General features: G+C 34.7%; 2 protein-coding genes across 7 annotated transcripts in view; one reads left to right on the top strand and one right to left on the bottom strand.

The window, feature by feature from the left end:
* The window catches only part of LOC135847113 (focal adhesion kinase 1-like), a 145,709-nt gene that overhangs the window by 70,206 nt on the left and 50,842 nt on the right, over positions 1–24,661 (top strand). For 2 of the 6 annotated variants that reach the window (XM_065366542.1, XM_065366551.1), the window contains exon 1: positions 9,407–10,767. The exons of 2 other annotated variants lie outside the window; for them this stretch is intronic. In XM_065366542.1, the coding sequence (XP_065222614.1) occupies positions 10,355–10,767 (413 nt within the window). In that variant the 5' untranslated portion in view covers positions 9,407–10,354. Of the gene's footprint in view, positions 1–9,405; positions 10,768–14,068; positions 14,131–24,661 lie in introns of those variants that run through there. 2 more of the 6 variants (XM_065366532.1, XM_065366566.1) reach the window with 2 other exon arrangements.
* Positions 20,902–23,404, bottom strand: LOC135847095 (uncharacterized). The gene is made up of 6 exons (XM_065366510.1): positions 23,177–23,404; positions 22,809–23,074; positions 22,638–22,700; positions 22,439–22,558; positions 21,605–21,964; positions 20,902–21,510 (listed from the first exon to the last, which is right to left on the bottom strand). The coding sequence occupies exons 1-6, from the start codon at positions 23,259–23,261 to the stop codon at positions 21,016–21,018; spliced, it is 1,389 nt and encodes a 462-aa protein (XP_065222582.1). The 5' UTR covers positions 23,262–23,404; the 3' UTR covers positions 20,902–21,015.

The raw sequence follows: 24,661 nt of genomic DNA, 5'->3' as shown, positions 1-24,661 counted from the left end.
GCACGATCTTCGCTCGAGCGAGCTTACTTTGACACCCCCCCCCCTTCCATATTTCCCTCCCTTTTAATGGTAACAGATTTTAATGGTTTGAATGAAATCGCATGCAGGATGAAAAAAAAAAAAAAAGAAGGACGGTGCATGAGAAACTTTTATATAGTTGGTAATTTTGGTTGAGTGGTTAAGTGATTCCTTGATCTAAAAAATAGCACAATCCAAACAGATGTGAATATCATAATTTTAAATTCAGAGATGTTGAATTTTACTTTTACTTTTTTAATAAAATTTTTTTCAAAATTCAAAAATCCAAAACTTTCTTGAAGGCTTTAGATTATCTCGAAACCGCCACTAATTAATTTTAGAAGTCAAAAACAGGGTATAAATCTACCTGGATGTGTGTTGACCAAACTTTTAGCAGATCAAAGATTTTTCAATTTTTGGTAAATTTTGAAAATCCCAAAAATATGTTGATTTATTTTTAAAATATCATTTCTCTTTTGAATTTATTTTTTCAGTAAAAACAAATGATGAAAATTAGTGCTAAAGCTAATATAAATTGGGAATTTTTGACATAAAAGTGTGAATCTTTGACAATTTCTTGTAAAGGAGCAAGATTATGGCAATTTTAGTGGAAATTTATGACAAAAAACAGGATTATAATATATAAAACTATTTTTAGAAAATTAAAAAAATTATTGTATTTTTGGAATTTTTTGCAAAAAAGTGACAATTTTTAATAATTTGTTATATTCCTCAAGTTTTAATTAAATAAAATTCAAAAATTCACGTTTTCAAAATTTAATTTGATAAATTCAAGATAGAAATTTACAAAATTTTGGATAAAAAAAGGTAATAAAATCTAATTTTATAAAAATCTAAATTTACGGTTAAATTCGGAAACTGTTTAATCATTATATTTACACAAAATACAAAAATTTGAAATTAAGTTTAGGGGAAGTAAGGAAAAACTTTTTTTTTTTTTTTTTGGGTGTTTGTAATTACTTGATTATTACACCCGTCGTATGGGATTTAAATCGAGTTGGTAAGGTCAAGTTTTTTAAACTTATTAAACTAAATTTTAAATAAATACATAAAACTCCAAAAATGAGACTTACCAATGTTGAATGAATTGAACTACAGTGAGTTCCGCTTAATGTGTTATTGGTTAATAGAGAAATTCGCTTAATAGAGTTGAAATGGGTTGGAACGGAACGTTTGTATCTTTTTACATGCAAGTTTTATCACTTATAATAGTGAAAATGAGCATTGCACTCGGCTAATAGAGTGGACTAATCTTTAAAAGTTGGAGAAAATCATGAATTTCAGCAAAATTTAACAAAAATTGGATGAAAAAATGTGAAAATTGATGAAAATTAGCAAGAGATGATGAAATTTTTGTAAAAATTTATAAAAATCGTAAAAAAAGGTGTTCAAAGTGTATTAAAAGATTAACCATAACTAAAAAACACAAACAGTATTGTAATCACCTTTTAAAAACATCGAAAAGTGATAAAACTTCAATTAAATTTGGAATTTTGCAGTTTTTCTCCGCATCGGTTATTAAATTTTTTCGCTTAATAGAGTGGAACATGCCTTGGACCAACGCGCCCACATTAAGCAGAACCCACTGTAGTAAAATTAGACAGGAAATCTCTGGTGCCATCCGAACCAAAAATTGGAATTCTCAAATGGTCTCGTGAAAAATTATAAAATTGCACGATAAAATACATTCATTGACTCGAAAGTAAAAATAATTGACCAGTTGTTAATTGATTCACGAATAAATTCAATAAATCTCCAAAAAAACAATACTTGAAAATTAGTGAACAAAATAAATAAATACTGTGAACTTGAAAATTCGATAAGTAAGTAAGTAAGTAAGTAAGTAAGTAAGTAAGTAAGTAAGTAAGTAAGTAAGTACAGTAGACTTCCGATTATCCGACCTCCGATTATCCGAACAGCCGTATTATCAGAACGAAAAAAAATTCTCCCTATTATCCGTTTTTTCTGATTATCCGAACAAAATCCGTATTATCCGGACAAACATACACAAATTATTTACAAGTACATAGTCAAAAAATTTTGTAATCTTTGTTTTTGGTTTGTTTTTCTCCATTTTGTGAAGAAATAAAATTAATCCTTTGCACTTTTTATGAATGAATGAATGAATGAATAATTTAATAAAAAATTAAAAAAATACACCATTATCATAAAAAAAACAGTCATTTTCTACCAAAATTCAACCAAAACAATATTAATCCGTATTATCCGGATTTTCGATTATCCGGACAACCTAATTCCCCAATTAGTTCGGATAATCGGAAGTCTACTGTACTTAAAAATTGAGTAGTTGCAAAATGAACCGTTAAACAGAACTCAAAGTATCTATTTTGGTAGTCCAAAACAGCTGCGAGTTTGTAAACTCGCCCTAATTATTGTATTTATAATAAAATTTGGTTCGTTTTTGTGAGGGAGGGCTTCAAATTGGGCAAATTGGTTAGATAGTTTGATTTAAATTTATTTTGGGAAAGGATCAAAAAGGATGCGCGATTTCGAAATGCGGGCGACATTTACGACATTGGAAAATTGCAATTTGGAGGGTGCATGCGCACGACTAATGAAAAAGGGTTACAATTCTGAATAATTAGTAAGTGATAAAAAAGTTGTAAATGTCATGTCAATATTTTGAATGTACTTGTGGTTGATTTAAAAGGGTTTGAAAAGTATTTAGAGCTAATTAGCTCTTGTACAAATTGTTACAAGTGTCATCATTTTGTGATGAGAAATATTAACGTTATTCAAATTTTGGTTTTTTATCATATTGAAAATGGTCGCGAACGCGAGGCCAAAATGTGAGCCCGGAGCCATAAAGGTATCAAAATTTGACATTTATGAGCACCGAATTATCGTGTGAATTGGGGGGGGGGGTGGCTGTGGGAATCAGAGAGCCCACAGCTATAAATTTTTACTGTTTAGTAATTGACTAGAGAATCGTGGGTAAGTGTTTGATTTTAAATTTACAACGCTTAATGAGTTTTGATAGTGTGAGTAAATATTTTGATTTAGAGTTTTAATTGAATTAGGGGATGAACGAGTTGAATCGATTAGTGATGCAATTAAAGTTAGCGGATGAAAATACTGATGAAATCTAGCCAGAATATTACAAATTTAGCAAGAATGTGAACCCCTCTGGCAGTTTTTGGCATTTTTTGGTAAAAAGTAAGATTTTTTTTAAATTTGGTAAAAAGCGAAAATTTTTGACAGTTTTTTGGCAAAAAAAGCAAGACTTTTTGGAAATTCTACTTTTTTTTTTAGTAAAAAAGTAATATTTTTGGAAAATAGACTTTGACATCTTCAGCAAAAAAGCAATCGGGGTGGTACTCATTGAGATACTTTTTTTTCTAGAATTTTTGTAGCAAAAAGAATTCTTTAGGGATTGAAAGTGTCACCTTCTTGAAAAAGTTTTCAAAAGTACAACTTAATATTGAAAATTCATTGTAATCTTTTCCAAGGTTTCAAGTGTAGTCCAAATAATTATGATATCAGATCTACTTAATCTACGACCTGAACATTGAAAATTGATTGGTTTTTTTTCTCAAAGCGAATTTGGGAATGATTCCCGGTGCAAAAATCATATCCATGTTTTTAAAAAAAGACTCAAATGACCCCCCCCCCTCTTCCAAAAAAATATGAAAAATTATGTAGTTGAAAAAATAGGGAGAAAGTTTGAAAAATTGATTGAAAATATTTTAGGTTGGTCTTGAAAAAGTAGTGATTTTTGCTTGAAAAACGCCTTCATACAACATGAAATAATTCCTGAAGCTATTATCGACCTCTCCCCCCCCCCCACAACTCCCCCTTCTGATGCATTCTGGAGCCTGGGGTGCGATTTTTAATTTGAATACAATTTCTTGGTGATCTGCGAATCATCGATGACTTTAGAATAAAATCTGAAAATCCAATAAAAAAATCTTATTCCTCACACGTGGTTTTCTTCCACATTTTTGCTTTCTCATCATTTTAAATGACAAGTACATAGTACACCCAAAACACCGGTAACAATTATTAAACGACAAGTACACAATCATGGAGCGAGAATCAACGCTGCATAACATAGGTAAAAATCTTGCCCCGTGTTCGCTCCACCGTTAAGTACATATTATAACCATATTCGAATTTATCGATTGGCCGTTCTCCAAATACTACGCGAGATTTATCGATTATTGCGGGTCGATGCCGATGGAGCTCGCTCACGTTATTCATAAAAGAATAATACATTTTATTTTAATTAGATGCGGGCCTTCGAATAGGGGGGTTTTAATAGGACCATTAAAAAAGGTCTAAATTTAGTAATCCATATCCTACTCGTAATATGTACATGTGAAGTGCGCCACTAATTAGCCAACAACGTAGTACACACAAATGCGGTACCTAATGGCAATTTACTCGTATTTTCGATTTCTATGTGATCCTGGTCTATTCGCTTGAGCGAATGAACTGAATCAAATTTACGATGCGACGTTTATTTATTTTGCCCACCTATGGCGAAGGTCGTCGCAAATTTTCATACCTTTTTTTTTGAGAAACCCTGGCCATGGACATGACGTTATGATCGTGGGTTTTGAGTATATACCGATGAACGTTGTTTCATGCTGGAAATCTTTAGCTATCGTTCTATACTATACGTGTGTTCGATTGTGACTCATTATAATTTGCGCGCAGCAGCTTCGAAGCTATAGGTATAATATAGCGAGCGAGAGATCCTCGAAGACCTTGTCGCATATTTCAACTGTTGATAATGCGTGTACGTACAATAATTTTTAAAAAGACTAGTTTTCATGTTTAAGAAGAGAGAAAATAATGAAAGAAGTCGATTATAATAGTTGCATTCTTGTGCGCGAGGTCCGTCGAGTGGCTCTGGCTGCCATGCCATACCGCTGGTCTATGTACGTACGTATCGTTGGTACTATAGCATTGTTGAAATGCAGAAATGTGTACGTCTGTGGGCGAATAGGTATAATACGACATTACGAGGTATACTATAGAGTCTCTCAGGACACACCGTTAATTACGTGAAATTCTATATCGAGCGAATGACGGTGTACCTCAAGTATTTGCACTTGGAGTTGACTCTTTGCTCTTTGCTCTATCGCCCTGTGCTGTGCGTCTTTTGAAGCGTCGTAGTATGTAGGTTCTTTTGAAAGATCAAGTACTAACGAGAGCATTATTGCTACAAGAGTTGGCGAGTGTGGTTGGGTTCGGATTGGTTAGGTTTTCTGTGTATTTTGGTGTTGTGTACGACAAAAGTTGGAGAAAAGAGGTCGTGAGATGATGTGTGGCTGAAAATGCGTGAAATTGGGGCGATATTTTCTGTTTTAAAGTCTTAAAATTTTTTTCAGTGATTTTCATCAGAGGATTCTTGAACTAATCGACCGATATAATATGACAATAGGAATAATTGCACCCCCCCTCCCCTTGGCCAATCCTCTGGGAGAGGACATCCTAAGGAACATTTTAAAGCAAACTTGCCAAAAAAAGTTGGATTTACTGACAAAATGGCGACTATTTTGATTGACAGGTGAGTCGAAATCACAGATTTTGCTTATTTTTTGAACTGCACGATGTTAGATCGAAAGAGCAGGCAAACATTCATCACCAGCTAAAACTTGAAGTTCTAAAGCGTATTTTTCGATTTTTGGTGAATTAAAAAAATTCAAATTCCAGCCAAAAATGAGGGAAAAAGATCAAAATTTTACAAAATTGACCTAGAAAGCTGAAATTTAGGATATGTTCTATTTTCAACCAGCCAAATCGATTGGAAACGATTTCAAATCATTTTGAGCAGTTCTGGAGCCTCCAGCAATTTTTGGCAACTTGAAATTTCCACAAAATTTCATTCAAATGAAGTTGGAAATGCGAAATTTACGCTGCACTCCAACTTAAACACGTTATGAAGTCGACTGCTGGTGGGCTTAGGTCATTTTGGAGCCTCCAGCAACTTTTTGAAAATTCTTGGAGCCTCCAGTAGATTTTTTAAAGTTGAAATTTTCACAAAGTTTCATCAAATCGAGTTATAAAGTCGAAATTAATTTTGCAAACTAATTTCAATACGCTATGAAGTCGATTACTGGTGGATTTCAAGTCGTTTTGGAGCCCCCAGCAACTTTTTGAAAATTACTGGAGCCTCCAGCAGATTTTTGAAAATTCAAATTTCCACAAAATTTCACCCAATGAAGTTGGAAAACTGAAATTTGATTTATAACCTAAGTTCAACTCGCTGATTTGATTACAGGTAGTTTCAAGTCGTTCTGGAGCCTCCAGCAGATTTTTGATACTGGAAAATTCCTCAAAATTTCTTCAAATGACTCTGGAAATCCGAAATTCACGCTACTTTCCAACTCAAACATGTTATTATGTCGACTTCTGGTGGGTTTAAGCAATTCTGGAGCCTCCAGCAGATTTTTGAAAGTTGAAATTTTCACAAAATTTCATCAAATGGAGTGTTATACAGCAGATTTTTTCGATTTTTTGGTGAATTTTTTGAAAATTAAATTTGGGTCACATATTATGGAGGAAAATCAAAATTTTATTCAATTTCTTTATTTTCGACTTCTTGAATTGACTGGAAGCAATTTCGAACCATTTTGAGCACTTCTGGAACCTTCAGCAGATTTTTGAGAATTGAAATTTCCGCAATTCCAGATTTTCAAGAAGCGCCATAAAAACAATCCAAATTGACCAAAGGGTGAGATTGGTTTGAGCAGTTTCTGGAAATCGGATTTCTAAAACTTAACTGGAGGCTCCAGAACAACTTGAAAGCAACTTCGTTCGAATCTACAAGTTGAAATTAGAACATAAAATAAACTTTAACTTTTCAACGTGAACTTTTGTGAAAATTTCAACTTTTTAGTGTTGAAAATGGTTCGAAACCGCTTCCAGTCAATTCGAGGGGTCGGAAGGTCCGCTTTCCAAGTGCTTAGGGTAAAATTTCGATTTTTCCTCGATTTTTTAACTAAATTTTATTTTTTTAAAATTCCACAAAAATCGAACAATTTACTTTTTGGTTGGAAAGTTATTCAAACTTGCAAAAAAGTATCTTTTGTGGTTAAAGTTGCTATAAATTGTGCTTTCTTGGTTCTTGCAAAAAATCTCATTAAAAAAAAACCCAATAGTCTCATTTTTATTTGGGGTGGTGGGGGGGGGGATTTTCTAAAAATGACAACAATAGAAAAAGCTCGTTTTTTTGACAAAAATTGCGGAAATTTATTTTTTTTTTGTTCAATAACTGTCAGTCTTTTTAAAGAAAAAAAATTGTCAAAAAATTTCGCTTTTTAACAAAATTGCTAAAAATTTTATTTTTTCCCCAAAAATTGAGTAAGTATTTAAAAGATAAGAAGTTGCAAAATAGTGCAAACTTTTTTGACAAAATTGAATACACATATCACTTTTTTTCCTTCAATTTCTTTTCATCAAAAATTCTCACTTTTTTTCCTCTAATTACCTAAAAGTCTCGTTTTTATCCCAAAAGTCGCTAAGAAACCCTGCCTTTTGCAAAAATTACTATCGAAGTGTCACTTTTTGTCAAAAATAAGCAAAAGTCTCGCTATCTGTGTAAATTTCCAAAAAGTCTAATTTTCGCAAAAAATTCCATTAGTTTCACTCTCTTCCAAAAATTGTTGAAAGGTCCGTTTTTTGCAAAGAATTTAAAGAAAGTCTCGCTTTTTGCCCGAAATTTCAAAAATTCTCATTATTATCCAAAGTTGCCAAAAACTTCGTTTTTTTAATCAAAAAGTTGCAAAATAATTTCAATTTTTTAAGTCCTTTTTTGGGTGATTTTTTTTCTGCAATAAATGTTTTGTCACTTTTTTGGTTACTAAAGTTACTTTTTCTCAGAGAAAACTGAGTTCAAGCCTTAAATACTGCCCCTCCCCCTCCCTCAAAAAAAACTTGAAAATTAAAGAAAAAATGGAAACAATAAATTGAAAATAATTATTGTAATTTTTTTTTCTACATAATCTGGTTAAAATTTTAAATTTTTTTCATTAGAATTATCCTGTTTTCATCTACCTAATTAAAAATTTTTATCTTGATATTTTTGTGAAAAAATCTGAAATTTTGAAATTTTCACCTTTCTTATCATTGTGTCAAGGTCTTCTTTCGTTCAACTTTTATAGTAGTTTTTTCACAGGGATGGGGGGGGAAGGGTGGTAATGAACTTTCTGTACTTCTCACGTGCTTTAGGCCTCACTCCCTCGGATATCATGAGTAACACTCCCCCCCTCCACCACAGTGAACCATATTAGATGCTGTATCCCTCACATTTTGATTTTTTTTTTTTTGAATCTCAACACGATACTATGTACGATCTTCGACACCCTCATATATTCGAAGTATGACGCACACTTCTCAGTTTGATTCTCCAATAATGGTTTCTACGTCAACGAAGAATGATCGATGACCATTTTAGTACGAATTTTTTTCGCTTCTGTACCAAAAAAGAACATTCTCAACGAGAAAAAAACTCTCATAAATTTTTACAAACGGAAACATGATCATCTCATCATTTGAATGCATTATGTAGATTTACATGACGATACTGGCATGCCGTTTGATGAGAGAGAGAGAGGGGGAGGGGGGTAAAATGCATAATTACTTACGAGTATTACGAAACCTATAAGGTATAGGTATGTATCTGTATAGTCGAATAAAAAATTAATTTAAAACCCCTTTCACGTTTAGTACACGGTCGAATGGGTGATAATTCGTCATAAATTAGCTATCAAGAGTATCGTACACATACAGACAATAAATTTAAATCTTTGTCTGTCGTCTGTACATAGAAGTATTATAGGTATTGAGTAAATCTATCTGACATATTATACATGCGAGTGTGGGAGTTGGAAGTCGGAGTTGACGAGTAAAATATCATCTCGGAGTTGAAAAAAAATCACGATCGGTACGTTTTATTTTAACACGTCGCATATATTAATTATCGTTTCGGTATATCGTATTCATTTTAATGCCTTCTCCCTTCTCCCTTCTCCTTGTGCCCTTCTTATTACTATACGAGTTACGTATTTATCGAAGAATAATACAGTATCTAATACTCGACTCGTGTGCACATGTTGTATTATTGGAGATATATGGAAAGATGCTGGGAGCCTGGGAGAGCACTATAGAGAAGAGATAGAGTGTGAGGACTCGTTCGAGTGTTTGCTACAGTTCGATCTTGGTCGTCGTTACGTTTTCTGTATGTGTAATCAACGTAGGGGATCCGGATCCGGTCCCTGTGTTTGACGACTTGTTCTCGGCGATCCGCGCGCGCGGATTTGTCGCCCGAGCTCGAACGAGGCGGGGCGCGGGGCGGTGAAAGGCGAAAAAACTGGCAAGTTATTAGTATTTTATTTTACCTACTATTTGCCATTTAGTCTTTAGACGTACTGACTTCTGAAGTACGAACGTTTAATTCGCATCGCGTTGTCGCGTTTCTCGATCGAGTCGAGTCGCGAGAAGAGGGATTCGAAATTAAGACGTGTAGGTGCGAGTGAATTTTTTTTCGATATTATTTTTTTCTGTGGTGCTAATTAGTGAAACGATGCGGGTCGTAGAGTGTACTATTGTCGCGATGCCGATGGTGGCCCCTTTCTTTGGCACTTTGTCGATCGACAAGACGGAAACGAGAAGACGAAGAAGAGCTTCCTTTGTCGATTACAAGGAACTGGATCGAAGCTGCAGTTGTCGATTGTAATTCGCCCGAACTAGTTGATCGAAACCGGTGCGTCGGTGTGAGAAATTTTGGTGCTAGGTTCGAGGATGTGCTGGCTCATCGTCGATGTGTTTAATATTAATTGTCGTCGGTGATGGTGAAGTGCATAGTGCGTTGTCTGCGAAGTGCATGTGTATGATTATCACGTATTTTTCGTATTAATCTTGCTAATACTGCACCTAGAGATAGAGCTTTTGTCGTCTGGATCGATGCTGTCATCGTAGTGCATCGTTGAGGTCTACGTTGCTCATAATAATAATAAAGATACCGTCGAACGATCGCGACTGTATTATCTGTGGTTAGTTCGTTATTCGTGTATAGTGACCATCGATCGTATTTCCCCATAATATTCGTATTGTGTGTGTGTAGTGCGTGTCGAATTGTCGAGTGTCGCGACTCCGACTCGATCGCGAACCACAGAGATCCTAACAAGGTTGTCCACGAGTGTGTCTACCGGCTTCGGTTGACTCGCGTAGGTTTCATCCTCCATACGAGATCGTCTCGATCGTCGTCGGAATCTCGTTGAAAATCGAGATTACGTAATGATCTACTCTGCTCAACTCACTCGTTAAATTCGTAAACCCATTCAATATGTTGGACCTGGTCTCATCGCGTAAATCATGCTACGTCCAAAGCCCTTGGAAACCACCTCTCGGGGTTCATGCTAAAACTACCCCTAGCTCGGATATCGAGAAGCTGATCGAACACAAGGCTAATAAGAAAAATCTGCCTCAGAGTAAACCTAGACGTCCTTATAGTTACCATGGTACCAGACTAAAGGAACCTATACCCGAAGAGAAGCCCCAAATACCGTCACCTAAATCATCTGCGGCTCAACAAATCGCCTCGAAGTTGTTCTCGTCGTTGAATTGTGCTGCTCAAATGAACGCTTACCAAACTCTGGTCCCCGAGAAAGCCATTAGTCCTCCGATGATGGAGTTTGGTGCTGGGGGAGGATTCACCGATATTTCGAGAACTTGGAGGTTTCATCCGTTTAAAACGAGGTGAGTGGATTTTGGTTGGGAAAACAAATACACTAAACGGAGATGTCAGAGATGTGACAGGATGTGTGATATTGATATCGCTGTGTTTGAACTAACGGATGTTGTGTGTTTCGAATGTGTTAGCGAACTGATAAGTTATCTAGCTTTTGGATTCGTATACCGCAATGATAAAGATAGAGGAACGTAAAATTAGATCAGATTTTTAATTGTTTTGCCAATGATGATCATTGTTAATTTTTTTTTTGTTTTCGATTATACTACGACGTTTTTGTGGAATAGATAGCGCAGATTTCGAATTGAAATGTGTGTGAGGATGATAAGAACTAGTTGTTTGTTCGTCTGTTATCAATTTCTTTGTGACTGAAATGAATGGGATTCGAATGATGAAATTTGGTGTGATTTACGTGGCTAAATACATGAAAAAAAGCAGGAGTTTAGATATTTACTCGTCGCGTCGTTCTGTTGGATCGCAGGATTCAAAATTGAGTGAAAAATTCCCACAAATTGGCGGAAATTTTTTTGAATTAGAAGGATGAAGCTGTATTGAAGGAGTATGTAAGGATTCAAAAATGTATTTTTCGATTTTTTGGAGAATTTTCGAATATTAAATTTGGGGTCAAAAATGGAGAAAAATCAGAATTCTACCAAATTGATCTAAAAAAGTGAAATTTGATTTGAATTGTATTTTTGACCCTCTGAATCGATTGAGAAAGGGTTCGAACCGTTTTGAGCAGCTCTGGAGCCTCCAGCAGATTTTTGAAACTTGAAACATTCACAAAATTTCTCAAAATGACGTTGGAAATCCGAAATTCACGCTGCACTCCAACACAAACATGTAATTATGTGGACTGCTGGAAGGTTTGAGGAATTCTGGAGCCTCCAGTAGATTTTTGAAAGGTGAAATTTCCACAAAATTTCATCAAATAATGGAGTTATAAAGTCGAAATTCACTCTGCAAACTAATTTCAATACGCTATGAAGTCGATTACTGGTAGATTTCAAGTCGTTTTAGAGCCTCCAGCGACTTTTTGAAAACTACTGGAGCCTCCAGCAGATTTTTGAACATTGAAATTTTCACAAAATTTCATCAAATGACGTTGGAAATCCGAAATTCACGCTCAACTCCAACTCAAACGTGTCAGTATGTCTACTGCTGGTAGGTTTGAGCAATTCTGGAGCCTCCAATAGACTTTTTAAACTTGAAATTTCCACAAAATTTCATCAAATGGAATTATAAAGCTGAAATTCACTCTGCAAACTAATTTCAATACGCTATGAAGTCGATTACTGCTGGATTTCAAGTCGTTTTGGAGCCTCCAGTGACTTTTTGGAAATTACTGGAGCCTCCAGCAGATTTTTGAAAATTAAAATTTCCACAAAATTTTACCAAATGAAGTTGGAAAACTGAAATTTGATTTATAATCCAAGTTCAGCTCGCTGAGTCGATTAAAGGTGGTTTCAAGCCGTTCTGGAGCCTCCAGTAGAATTTTGAAATTTGAAATTTCCTCAAAATTTCATCAAATGACGTTGAAAATCCGAAATAGACGCTGCTCTCCAACTCTAACATGTGATTATGTCGACTGCTGTTAGGTTTAAGCAATTCTGGAGCCTCCAGTAGATTTTTGAAAGTTGACATTTCCACAAAATGGAGTTATAAAGCCGAAATTCACTCTGGAAACTGAAGTCAATTACTGGTGAATTTCGAGTCGTTTTGGAGGCTCCAGCGACTTTTTGGAAACTACTGGAGCCTCCAGCAGATTTTTGAAAATTAAAATCTCCACAAAATTTCACCCGGTGAAGTTGGAAACCTAAAATTTTATTTATAGCCTAATTTCAACTGGCTGAGTTGATTAGAGGTAGTTTTAAGTCGTTCTGGAGCCTCCAGCCATATTTTATAAAGTCCCGATTTTCTAGAAGTGCCATAAAAATCATCCAAATTGACCGAGGTCGGTTTGGACAGTTTTTGTGACACTTTTTGAATATGTGGAAATTGGAATTTCTGAAATACGAGTATAACTGGAGGCTCCAGAACAACTTGAAACCAATTTCGTTCGACTGAACATTTTGAAATTAAGTTACGAGGTAAATTATTTCAACTTTTCAACTTCACTGGGTAAAATTTTGTGAAAATTTCAACTTTGAAAATCTACTGGAGGCTCCAGAAGTGCTCAAAATGGTTCGAAACTGCTTCCAGTCAATTCGAGGGTTGGAAGGTCAGCTTTCTACGAGGTTAGGGTAAAATGTAGATTTTTTTCATATTTTTGATCCGAATTTTATTTTCAAAAATTAGGCAAAAATCGGACTGTCAACTTTAGGACTTGAAATGCTGAGACGATTGGAGGTGGTATCAAACTGTGCTGGAGCCTCCACCAATATTTTGGAAGTTCTAAATTTTCAAAAACCATCCAGATCAAGTGTTGATTTCTCGAATGAGTGCTAAAATCTATTTGAACTGATTTTAGCTTAATTTTATTTTGGAAAACTAAAATTTTCCAAATGTCCCTGGAGGCTCCAAAATGCCTTGAAAAACCTCCTCCAGGTGACTCATCATGTCGAAAATAGAACGTATCGAGGATATTTTAGCTTGCCAACTCGACTGGGTAAAATTTGATGGAAATTTCAGTTCACAAAAATTATTTAGGTGAATTTTTGCAACATTTATGGTAAACTTGAAATTTCCTAAATGTCTCTGGAGACTCCAAAATGTCTTGAAATCACATCCAATGGACTCAAAATGTTAAAATTGGGGTGTACCGAGTGAATTTCAGCTTTTCAATTTGACTAAGTAAATTTTTTTGGAAATTTCTAAGCTGTTTCGATTTTAAGCTAACTTTGGTCGTCTCCAAAATTTTTCTGCCATTGAGAATACCTGTCTTGTCAGGTCCAGGGAAAATTACACTCTTTTTCCCATTCTTTTTTCTCTCTATGTTCCTGAGATTGTAGGAGAAAGATGAGTGAAAAATCAAAATGCACCGCAATAAATCGCAATAAAAACTCGACATTTCTGCGAAAACTAATTATCGCATTAGGTTAAGTAATTTTTACTCGAAAATTATCTCATGTAAAATTCCCCCTCGAATTTGCGCTACACGTTATTTAATTTAACTGTCGCAGTCGTAGTTTTCGACTTATCACTCATATAATGGTAATTCGAGGAAGAAAAAAATGACTGATTTAATTAGTTCGTCGTCGTTTGAAAATGAAAACCACGTATCTCGTATCTCACAATCAGTCAGTCACTGATAATTTGCGATGCTTGAATGACCTCTTTTGTGCGTGTGCGTAATGCGTATAATTTTAAAACGTTCTGGTAATCATGAAACGAAAATGTTTGAAGAAATGGAAAATGCTGGCGCGTAAATGGTAAGATTTTGATTTTTTGAGATATGTACTTGGAATTTTTGTATCATGGTCAGTTGCTTAGTTTAGAATTTTTTAGTCGATCAGGGGTCTAAATTTTGCGCGAAGGAAGGAAAAAAAAGCAAAAAATGTGAATTGAGATGGAGCAAAGAAATATGTGTTATGGATTAATATGGATTCGGATGAAAGTTGGTTGTTGGGGGGGGGGGGTATTTTGAGTGAGAGGTTTCCCTGAAAAACGTCGAGAGCCTCGTAGCTGTGAAGAGAGCTGAGCCAAGGGTCCTCAAAATGGGGTCATTTTTGAAAGAGAAGCTGGGGTTTTGCCAGTTTTGGGGTTTTTCACTTATACAGTATCTCATTCACCCCCTCCTCACCCCCTCCCCCGAAACTGTGATTTAAACCTGTTCTTAACCTCTTTGAAACATAGACTTTGAAATTCTATGCCATTTTTGGTCCTCTGCCTACGATTTTATGAGGGACGGTTTTTCGCCAATTTCATGACATTTTTGAAGCACTTTAAATTTTTTTGGGGAAAACCAAAACTAAATTCGTGCTCAGCAGGTTAAAGTATTCAGATTTCAACTATCTTACTATTTTTTTTGATCTAACTATTCAATTTTTTTGCCAGGAATTTTTTAAACACTTTCTAAAATAATTATGTAAGCATGTTTAAAAATATCAATTTTGAAAATAAAATCTTGCTGAGAACGAATCTTGTCATCGTTTTTCCGAAATGGAATAAAAATTGTTGTATGTAAAATTGATCTACCTCTCATAAAATCACTGCCAGAGAGTTTGGAAGTTGAATCAAATTTTGTAAGGTTTTTTAATTTCGTTGAAAAAAAAAATTAACTGGAACAGGAAAGCATAAATCATAAAGCCTGATTCCAAATTCATAATTCTATAAAATAAAATACTAAACAGGAAGTTAGTCATGGTTTTCATTTTCAAAAAAAAGTGGAGGGAAATTTATGTCACTGAATCAGAGATATAGCAAAAGATTCGGACTGGCAAAAAATAGAGTGCTTATTTTTTTGGGAGGGGTGAATCTAAATATTGCGATGATCTGAGTTTGGAATTGAAATTGTGGCATTTATTTTTCTGGTTGGGTTGGGTTGGGTTGGGTTGGGGGGGGGTTCCTCATCAGTATTTGGAAACAAAGGGATGGTGATCGATTGCAATGATCAATGTTGAAAAATTTTCTGAATTTTATTCAGATTTCCAGACTAATTTTCCCAATTCTCCTGGTGCTTTAAATATCAACTAGGGAATTTCTCAAATTGATCTTTCGGTTTATGGTAAATTCAAAAACAGTGATTTTCTGAAATTAGAGCTTTTTTCATGAAAAACGATGAAAATGATTTTCAATTTTTGCAGGAATTTTTGAATCTATCCATAAGGCGTGGAGATTAACTTGGGCAGCTTAAAATCGTGTTCTGCCTTACTCTCAATTTATGACACCAAAAATTTCAAAAATTTATATTCGTGGAAGAATTTTTGAAAGTTTGCTCAAATGACTCTTTCCTGCTCAAAATAAACCCTCTATTGGATCCGAATTTCACCATTTCTGATCATTCTGGAGCCCTTAGTAATTTTTTCAATTTTTCTAAGATTTTTGAATTTCTTCAGGCACCATGGGAATGAATCTTAGGCAGTTAGAATTGAGTTTTGACTCATTCTCGACCCATTTAACGAGTTTATTCGCAGAAAAAGATTGTGCTGGAGGTTCCAGAATGTTCTGGAATGGATGAAAAATTCAGTTGGGGGAGTCAATGCTAGCTTCAGAAGATCAGAATTCATTTTTTATCATTATTACTAAAAAATATGCATTTTCTCTTGAAAATTTGACATTTTTGGCAATTTTAAAATCATGTGGCCTGGAAAGACATCACAGGCCTTAATAAAGACTCCTCCAAATTCATTTCGACGAGGAACATTATCGTAAAAATGTAAACCGAACCGCCCAGATTGCGTGTAAAATGTACTCAATAATCTTCTTAATCTTCACTACCGCGTGCTAATCAGCCACTGATTATTTATACGACCGAAAAATGTTATTGAACTCGTCTTCGTTATGTCAACAACAATCGATTACACGACGTTAATCGATCCTAATTGAATGAATAAACACGACACGACGACGACGGAATCACCGATCTTAAAAGGTTAATTAATTATCTGCTAATATACTCGAGTCTCGAGTTTGAAATTTTCGTACTTATATGTTTGTGCTTAGAGCTTATACCTGGCAGGTATACCACCCTAAGTTATCTCCTCTATTCATGTGAGCCGAGATATGATGGATGGATTCAGGAAGTGGGATCATCGTCGTGTAAATACACCATTACCTATTATAATCTATTCGCAATATATAAGAATTTTCGTCGTCTGGTGTAAATTAGGATCGATATAGGTACCTACTCGTATGTAATATGTAGGTATTCCCTGTAAGTAACACGATAGCGTGATTGTTCCAACATGCACCTTTAATACTATTCTTCTTCCTTTCATCTTTTTTTCCTATTAATTAACCCGCAGCCACTGTATAGGTAAAAGTATCGTGCGACCTGTTGATACATTTATATGTGTTCGGTGTTCACGCGAGTCATTCTTTCTCTTTTTTTTTTTGTCTCCCTGTGTCTCGGTTTCGGCGCATCGTATACTGCGTGTACATTTACTAATTATTTCTCATCGCCGCCGGTTAAAAGTCGCCTAGTTGGAGTATATTTGGCCAAGTTTTTAAATTATCTCTTCATCGTGGTGTGTCTTTCCATTACATTTTTTCTTTGTATATATACGATTTATACAGGCTACCAGCTAATACCATCCAGTACACGTATAGCTTGTACACGAGATATTGTACTTTACACGTTGTACCATATACTAAAATGAATGAGTCAACGTTACGTTTATAAAACCTTGCTCGTTCGTTGTTTACTACACACATATCCTCAATAAGTATAAGATGTTTTGTGCCATTAATTTGTATGTATTGTCTTAGCCTTGCGATTATTTTCAAGATTAAATGCCGGAATTTTTCCATAATTTACATTTTTTTTTAAATTAATAAATCAGGTCGAATTACTAAAGGGAAAATTCGTGCTCCTTCAGGCAACTCTCTATTTTCATTCTGATATATCAAAATTTCTCGTGATTTCATCTATAATTTTAGTGAGTTATTTTTTTTTAGTTTTGACCTCTGAAAGATGTTATTTTTCAAAATTTTGGTACCTATTGGGGAAACACATTGAAGGGTTAGATACAAAGAAATCTATCTCAAATGTTCTCTTTTGGAGGAATAGGTCGATTTTTCTTCACAAGGACCTCGGAACAACTTCGATCAAAGACTATAATGAAACATTTTTCCCGAAGAACTCAATTTTAGAGCTATCTACATCCCAAATCGGGCTCTTAGAAGGGTTCAACTGTAAATCCAACTTCATATTCGTGTTCAGGGGGTTCGATTCATATGAAATCGACACCCATATTGTCAATCTTTTTCAGATCCAAAATTGGGCGGGGAGATGCCCATGATCTCAAAATTTTTGGTTTTCTACACGTTTTTAAAGGTTCTCGTGTAAAATTTCAGAACTTCATCGCGAGTATTTTTTTTTTTTTTTTTTTTTTTTTGACGATACTATGACACAAGAAACACGTTGTATAACGAGTTTTTTGAGTATTTAAAGATGACCCATCTGGAGAAAAAAAATTGAAAAAATTCCTAAAAATAGTACTCATAGTCGGGGAGCCCACTTAAGGATAAATTGCACCCCCCCCCCCCCGTCGATCCTCCGGGACAACTTTTTTCTTAAAGGAGGAGTCCTAAGGAACATTTCTAGCCCTTGTACTCAGAAAAAAAAGTGGCCCTACTTACAAAATGGCGGCCATTTTGATTGACAGGTCAGCCGAAGTCGCTGATTTGGCGTTCCAACATAAGACTTGCAGAAAATTTTTCAGACTGTACAAACGTAGATCGAAAGATCAATCAAAAATTTATCACCTGTCAAAATTTTAAGTGCTAAAGTGCGTTTTTCGATTTTTGGTGAATTTTTAAAAATCGAATTTAGGCCAAAAATGAGGGAAAAAATCAAAATCTTACCAAATTGACCAAGAAAGCTGAAATTTGGGATACACCCTATTTTCGACATGCCAAATCGATTGGGAACTGTTTCAAACCGTTTTGAGCAGTTCTGGAGCCTCCTGCAGATTTTTGAAACTCGAAATTCCCACAAAATTTCACCAAAATGGAGCTGGAAAGCTGAAATTTATTCTGCAAACTAATTTCAATACGCTACGAAGTCGTCTGCTGGTGTATTTCAAGTTGTTTTGGAGCCTCCAGCCACTTTTTGAGAGGTCGTATGATGTTTTTGGAAAATTGAAATTTCCAAAAAGTAGCTGGAAGCTTCAAAACCATTTAAAACATGGTAGTTTCAAATTTTGAAACTACCATGTAAGTAGTCGACTTCATATCGTATTGAAATTAGTTTGCGAAGTAAATTTCAGCTTGCCAACTCCATTTGGTAAAATATTGTGGGAATTTCAAGTTTAAAAAATCTACTGGAGGCTCCAGTAATTTTCAAAAAGTCGCCGGAGGCTCCAAAACGACTTGAAATCCACCAGCAGACGACTTCGTAGCTTATTAAAACTAGTTTTCAGAATGAATTTTGACTTTCCATCTCCGTTTGATGTTTTTCAGGAAGTTTAAAGTTTCAAAAATCTACTGGAGGCTCCAGGAATTTTCAAAAAGTTGCCGTAGGCTCCAAAACGACTTGAAGTCCACCAGCAGACGACTTCGTAGCTTATTAAAACTAGTTTGCAGAATAAATTTCAGCTTTCCAACTCCATTTTGGTGAAATTTTGTGGGAATTTCGAGTTTCAAAAATCTGCTGGAGGCTCCAGTGCGTGGCTCATCAGTGCAATGGTTCTATATTCAGAGCATTTTTGCGAGTTGTTCTTTTTTGGTAGATAAATTTTCCCTCGAGCTTGTGTGATTTTATTGCTCAAATAGTCGGGATTTCTCCTTATTTCGGTTCGATGGCTTTTTTGGAATTTTGTGATCTTTTTTCTTTGTCGATTGGTGAGTTTTCTTTTGACTTTTTGTAGATTTTCCCTTATTCTGACGGGTATGATTTTTTTGAATTTTCACGAGTTCTCTTTTTTGTAGTTTTTCGATGATTTTCTCGGAATTTCCATTTTTTTTCTCTTTTCAAATTTTGGCAAAGTTTCTACAATTTTAACAGACTTTTTTAATTTTGAATTTTCACGATTCTATAGTTTTTTTCTAGATTGTGGTCATTTTGTTTTTGTTTTTTTTTTGTTTTTTTTTACTTTTTGTAGTGTATTTTTCTGCATCTTGATATCTTTAATTCGTTGATCCCTCTCTCTCTTTGAACAATTCTTTTTTTTCAAGTTCGAATTATTTTTCTCTGTTGAATCTTGCTAGAAATTTTTCGATGATTTTTCTCTAAATTTTTTTGATTAATTTCCGAATTTATACCTAATTTCAATTCTCGTGAGTTCTCTGTTCTGAATTCTTAATGATTTTTGTCGAACTGAATTTTCGAGAGTTTTCCATTTATTTTTCATCATTTCCATAATTTTGTTTTGAATTTTATTGATTCGTTTTTCTATCTAAATTTTTGTTCTTAATTTCGGCGAAAGGTTTCTTCTTGAATTTTCGAGATTTTTAAAAAAATCTTCTCTTAATTTTGCCCCAAATTTTAGTAATTTTTTCTGCTTACAATTTTATTTTTGATTATTTTTTTTCTCCCTAGATCTTGATCTTTTTGCTGTGCTTTCTGTATCGGTCATTTTCTCTGAATTTCAATAATTTTGTCACATTTTTTTCATTTTTTATTCGAATCGTGTCAACTTTTGACAGTTTTCGTGGAGGATTTTTTTTCTTTTTGAAGCAAGGAACATTTTTTTGTATTCGAATTTTTAAAATGATTTTCACCAATCACTTTTTTCCAAATTTGGATTACAATCTCCCCCCTCCTCTTCCGACCTTTCCAGTTGATTTTAATAAGTTTTCCGTTCTAAAATAATTCTTCTTATTTATGGAATTTTCTTACAAATTATTGTTTATTATTTCATCTCAACAGTCGAATAATTTTTTTTTTCATCAAGTCCTCGCTCGTGTCAACATTACTGCTATTTTACTATTGGTATTTTTGTGTTTGATTTTTTGAAATGATTTTGAATAAAATATTGAATTTTGTTCCTCTCTGTTTCGAAAGACTTCCCCATCTTCTTTCAATTTTGCAATTTTTTCAATAATTTAACACGTTTTTCGATTGTGTTTCCGGAATCCAATATTTTTTTCTTGTTTTCTTTTTGCATTTTGATCTACGAGTAGTTTACTTTCGAAAAGCTTTTGCTAGTTTTTTTTTTAAAAATGGTTTTTATTCGAATTTTGATGTTTTTTTGTGGTTTTTGAAAAAGCTGCTATCGAAATTTTCGTTACGTTTTTTTTTTTTTTTTGTAATCTGAAATAAAATGTAATGTTTTGTATGCATTATAACTCAAGTTTTTTGGTTGCCACTTTTTTTTCACATTAAAATTTTTTTGGTTATTTTTTGGTTACTTTTTTGGCTTTTTTGGTTACTAAAGTTACTTTTTTTGAGAAAAATGTAAGTACAATCCCTGCGAAGTATCATGTATTATTATTATTTTTTTTTTTTTTGACAATACTATGACACAAGAAACACGATTTATAAAGAATTTTTTGAGTTTTTAAAGATGATCCACCTGGAGAAAAAAAATTGAAAAAATTCCTAAAATGTCATTTTTTTCATTGCATGTAATATATTGTAATATGTACATATAAGACTAGGCTTAAATCTATAATTATTAATCTAAAATAATTCTAAAATATGTGTTAGTCAACTAAACCTGATTCTGCAAACTCTTAAGCCGATTGAATTCATCTCGAACTTGGCCACTTATATCTTTGAAAAATATGTGTCCATCCGATTCGTCAATTGTGGGAAAACGTTCCGCGCTGAAAGATTCCCATTTGTAATTTGAACGAAGTTCCATTTTTGAAACTGTCTGAGTATTTTTTCCCGAGTAAGGGCACGTGTAACTTGTCCCAGCTGTGGTACTGGTATCTGAGCTTTTTATGTCTTCCCAACCTTTCACTTGATCTGAATTTGAACATAATCGATCGTTTTCTTCTATAAATTTAGGGTCATTATGAATTGCAACTATGACTTTATATTCTACTGATGGTCCAGTGCTCCATTCGACAATTCGATACATAAATTCGGGAGTTGGGTATTTGAGAAATATGGGTTCTTCTGAAGCTGTTAATTTGTGGCTGGTATCTTCTGATGATTCGCCTTTTACACCGAAATATATATTTATGTTGGAAGGATGTAGCTGGAAATAGTAAAATGTCATTCGTTTTAATGAACGAATCTATGTGGGTAACTTTTTGATGGGAGATTAATAAGATTATCGAGGTTTTTCTTACTTTATATAAAGCGTACAAGAATAAATCGACTTCTTGCAATTGACCATTCGCGATGCTGCCCCAAATGAAGGCAATGTTTGAATAAAAACAGGTGGCAAGTCTTCCTGATGACGTATGCAACATGTGCATGGGCAATATTTGAGTTTTTTCTAAACGATTATCGTCTGCTGGTTGTTTGAATTCGTCCTGTTTGCGTTTTAATGGCACTACCTGATCACCAATACTTAAATAATAATTTTCACAGTGAGATATTACTCGATGTTTATGGAAGTAATCGTTAATGATGTCCTTTTTCATGGTAACTTCTCTGCGGTTCTCATCAATGATCTCTAAAGTGATCACTGGTATCCAGAAGAAAACCTGCAGTGTGAGAATATTTTTTCTTTGGAATATTTTTTTGAGAATATTTTTGAATACTCATAAGGGAGGTGCCCCAGGTGATGTGCACCGATTTCAACGATTCTTGCACCGTTGGATAGAGTACATCGAACATGGTCTACCACGAAATTATCAGCTGCTGAAGTTGATATTTCAGCCTTCCAGTGCGATTTTTCGATTTTCTCATGGAAATTTTGAAAAATTGACCAAAAATGGTCGGCGGAGGTCGCATACCGAAACCTTCCATATTATTTGGGCATTTCAATACATATGATAAGACTAACCCACAGTGAAATTTTCAGCTGCTGAAGTTAATATATCAGCAGCTGAAAATTTGGGGTTAGACTATGTTTGATGTCCTCTATCCACTGATGTAAGAATCGTTGAAATCGGTTAATGTCACCTGGGGCACCTCCCTTGCTAGTTTTACAATTTTAGTCAACTTGAATTATGTACCATTGTTCCATGTGGGTTATCCCTAAATTCAAATCTTGCACTGCGGCCTATGTTGTTTCTGTACATGTTTGGATCATCAATAATGTGTTTACCTTGTGGATCTGGAACACCATCTATAACCTATGTTTGTGAAATTATCACATAAAATATCGTAAATAGGTGGTTGCTTCACTTAAGCTTGAGTAAAACAGATTTTTACTTTTGATAAATAAGAGTAGTCAGAGCATGGCATTTCGGTTAATTGTCCTTTTCTATAAAACATCTGTAAAAAAAATGAAAAAAAAAAAAATAGGAGGAAAATACTCAAATTAATGGAAGGTTTCTTGAAGTAATTGGACAAGTTTCATGTATGTATGTAATTATCAGTAACCTCGTATCCCATCTGAAAACTTTCTAACCACGTGTTATAGACTATCGTTGGTGTTATTGGATTGTCGCAGATATCTGTTTTGACTTTGGTTGGATTTTCTGCATTCTCATAGACTTCTCTTACCAGTACTCCATATCCACTTACTGCGGCCTTCCTTATGATTTCCGTAGAAAGAGGGCAGGCGGTAATGCAATGGGTACATTTTGCTGAATCATCATCATCTCTTAGTTCCATGAGCTGATAAGTTTCTTGATTGAAAATTAACGCTGTGAAATAATATAATGCACAATCGAATAATAATTATTCATGGGAATACGAGTATTTTAGAGCTCTTTGGGATACCTATAAATTATTTGAATAATAATTACCTTTTTGCTTTTCTGATTGAACTTCTACTGTGTAATTGCAACACCATACCATGATACAGATGAAGATGAACTTCGACGAATTCATTTTATTAAAAGTGGAAGTACTGTATGTAGTTCTCTGGTCGTGGGGTGATTGAAAACTGCGAGCAGAATGATGTAGTAGTTTGAAACTGAGGCTTCGATAGTAGAATTTAAACTGTTAGGAACTGATTTTTGATCACTTTGCAGCAGTCTATGTGAGTCATAGAATTCATAAACGATTAGTTCATGCAGGTGGGAAAAAATCAGTTGTGTAGCAGGTGGGAAAAAATCAGTTGTGTAAATGTAATAAATTCCTGTCATTGTAATCGTATCTGAAGAACGAAGGCGATGGAGTGATCGAATGTTTCGTGGTTCATGAAGATGAGTAATTCGATAAACACAAAAAATTTAAGATCGAGAGCCACGTTAGTGCAGAACCTTTTTTGACTGACAAAAGTCACGTTAGATTATTCCACATAATAGAAAATTTCACACTTTGAAATTTTTCTCATCATGATCATGAGAGTTGAGATTTTTTAACTTTTTTGAGAAATGGGGGCCCAAAAAGTACAATTTTTCGTACTCGTATGGAAAGAGACTCTCAAAAAGCAGGCGTAAGAGAAGCTGCTATATAATATCACCCGAATGGAGGATTTCCACATTTGTAGCTGTCTAGTTAATTAGAAATTTCAAGATGTGGTTGGACATTTTTTTTGAAAAATGTTTGGGTCAAAAGTGCTTTTTTCCTCATTCATGTTGGAAATAGCCCTCAATACTGGATGATAATTGAAATATGGCCACAATTTTCAGAGTTGAACGTTGTCCAATGGAACATTTGGAGATTTTAGAATACTCTAACTGTCCTTGTAGTGCTTTTTGCTATTTTCCTTTTCTTGTATTTTCCCAGAAAATTGGATCTGATCAGTTCTGAAGAGATTTTATTTGATCAAAACTCTGATTTGATTCTTCTTCTTGGTGCCTTTTTACCCCTCCCGGGATATCGTGACTATGATGCAACGGCAGCCATTTCCGTGACCCAATACACCAGCTCCCTCCAGTTGTCTCTATTTAGGGCGCTACTGACGCAAGCTGGGAAGCTGTGTCCAATGGCTTTCCGAATGGAGGGGGATCATCCTCGTCCCCTTGTTCCCTCAACCTAGCCTTGGATGAACAGGGACTCCATGGCATCTGCCCTTGTGACATGCCCAAAATATTTGAGGATTCTACTGAGTACCACTACTGACAATCTTTTCTGGACACCGATTTCTCCCAGGACAGACACGTTGGTCCTTTTTTCTGTCCAGGGGATCCGAAGCATTCTCCTCCAGCACCACATCTCGAGCGCATCAAGTTTTCTTCTATCTCCCTCACATACTGTCCAAGTTTCCGAAGCATAGAGAAACACAGAGAAAACTAGAGCATTTACCAGCCTTATCTTCAGAGCCTTGCAAACTGCTGTATCCG

The sequence above is a fragment of the Planococcus citri genome, chromosome 1 (assembly GCF_950023065.1).
Source record: "Planococcus citri chromosome 1, ihPlaCitr1.1, whole genome shotgun sequence".
NCBI lineage: Eukaryota > Metazoa > Arthropoda > Insecta > Hemiptera > Pseudococcidae > Planococcus > Planococcus citri.
The sequence above is the reverse complement of the archived record's forward strand: the minus strand, read 5'-3'. Positions and strand labels throughout refer to the sequence as shown.

What these genes read in the sequence shown, in the direction of transcription:
- LOC135847095 (XM_065366510.1), bottom strand. Translation starts at nt 23,261, where the DNA reads ATGAATTCGTCGAAGTTCATCTTCATCTGTATCATGGTATGGTGTTGC. An exon ending in ACTACTCTTATTTATCAAAA is followed by an intron (nt 22,559 to 22,637) that starts GTAAAAATCTGT and finishes TCACAAACATAG; the next exon opens with GTTATAGATGGTGTTCCAGA. An exon ending in ATAACCCACATGGAACAATG is followed by an intron (nt 21,965 to 22,438) that starts GTACATAATTCA and finishes CTCACACTGCAG; the next exon opens with GTTTTCTTCTGGATACCAGT.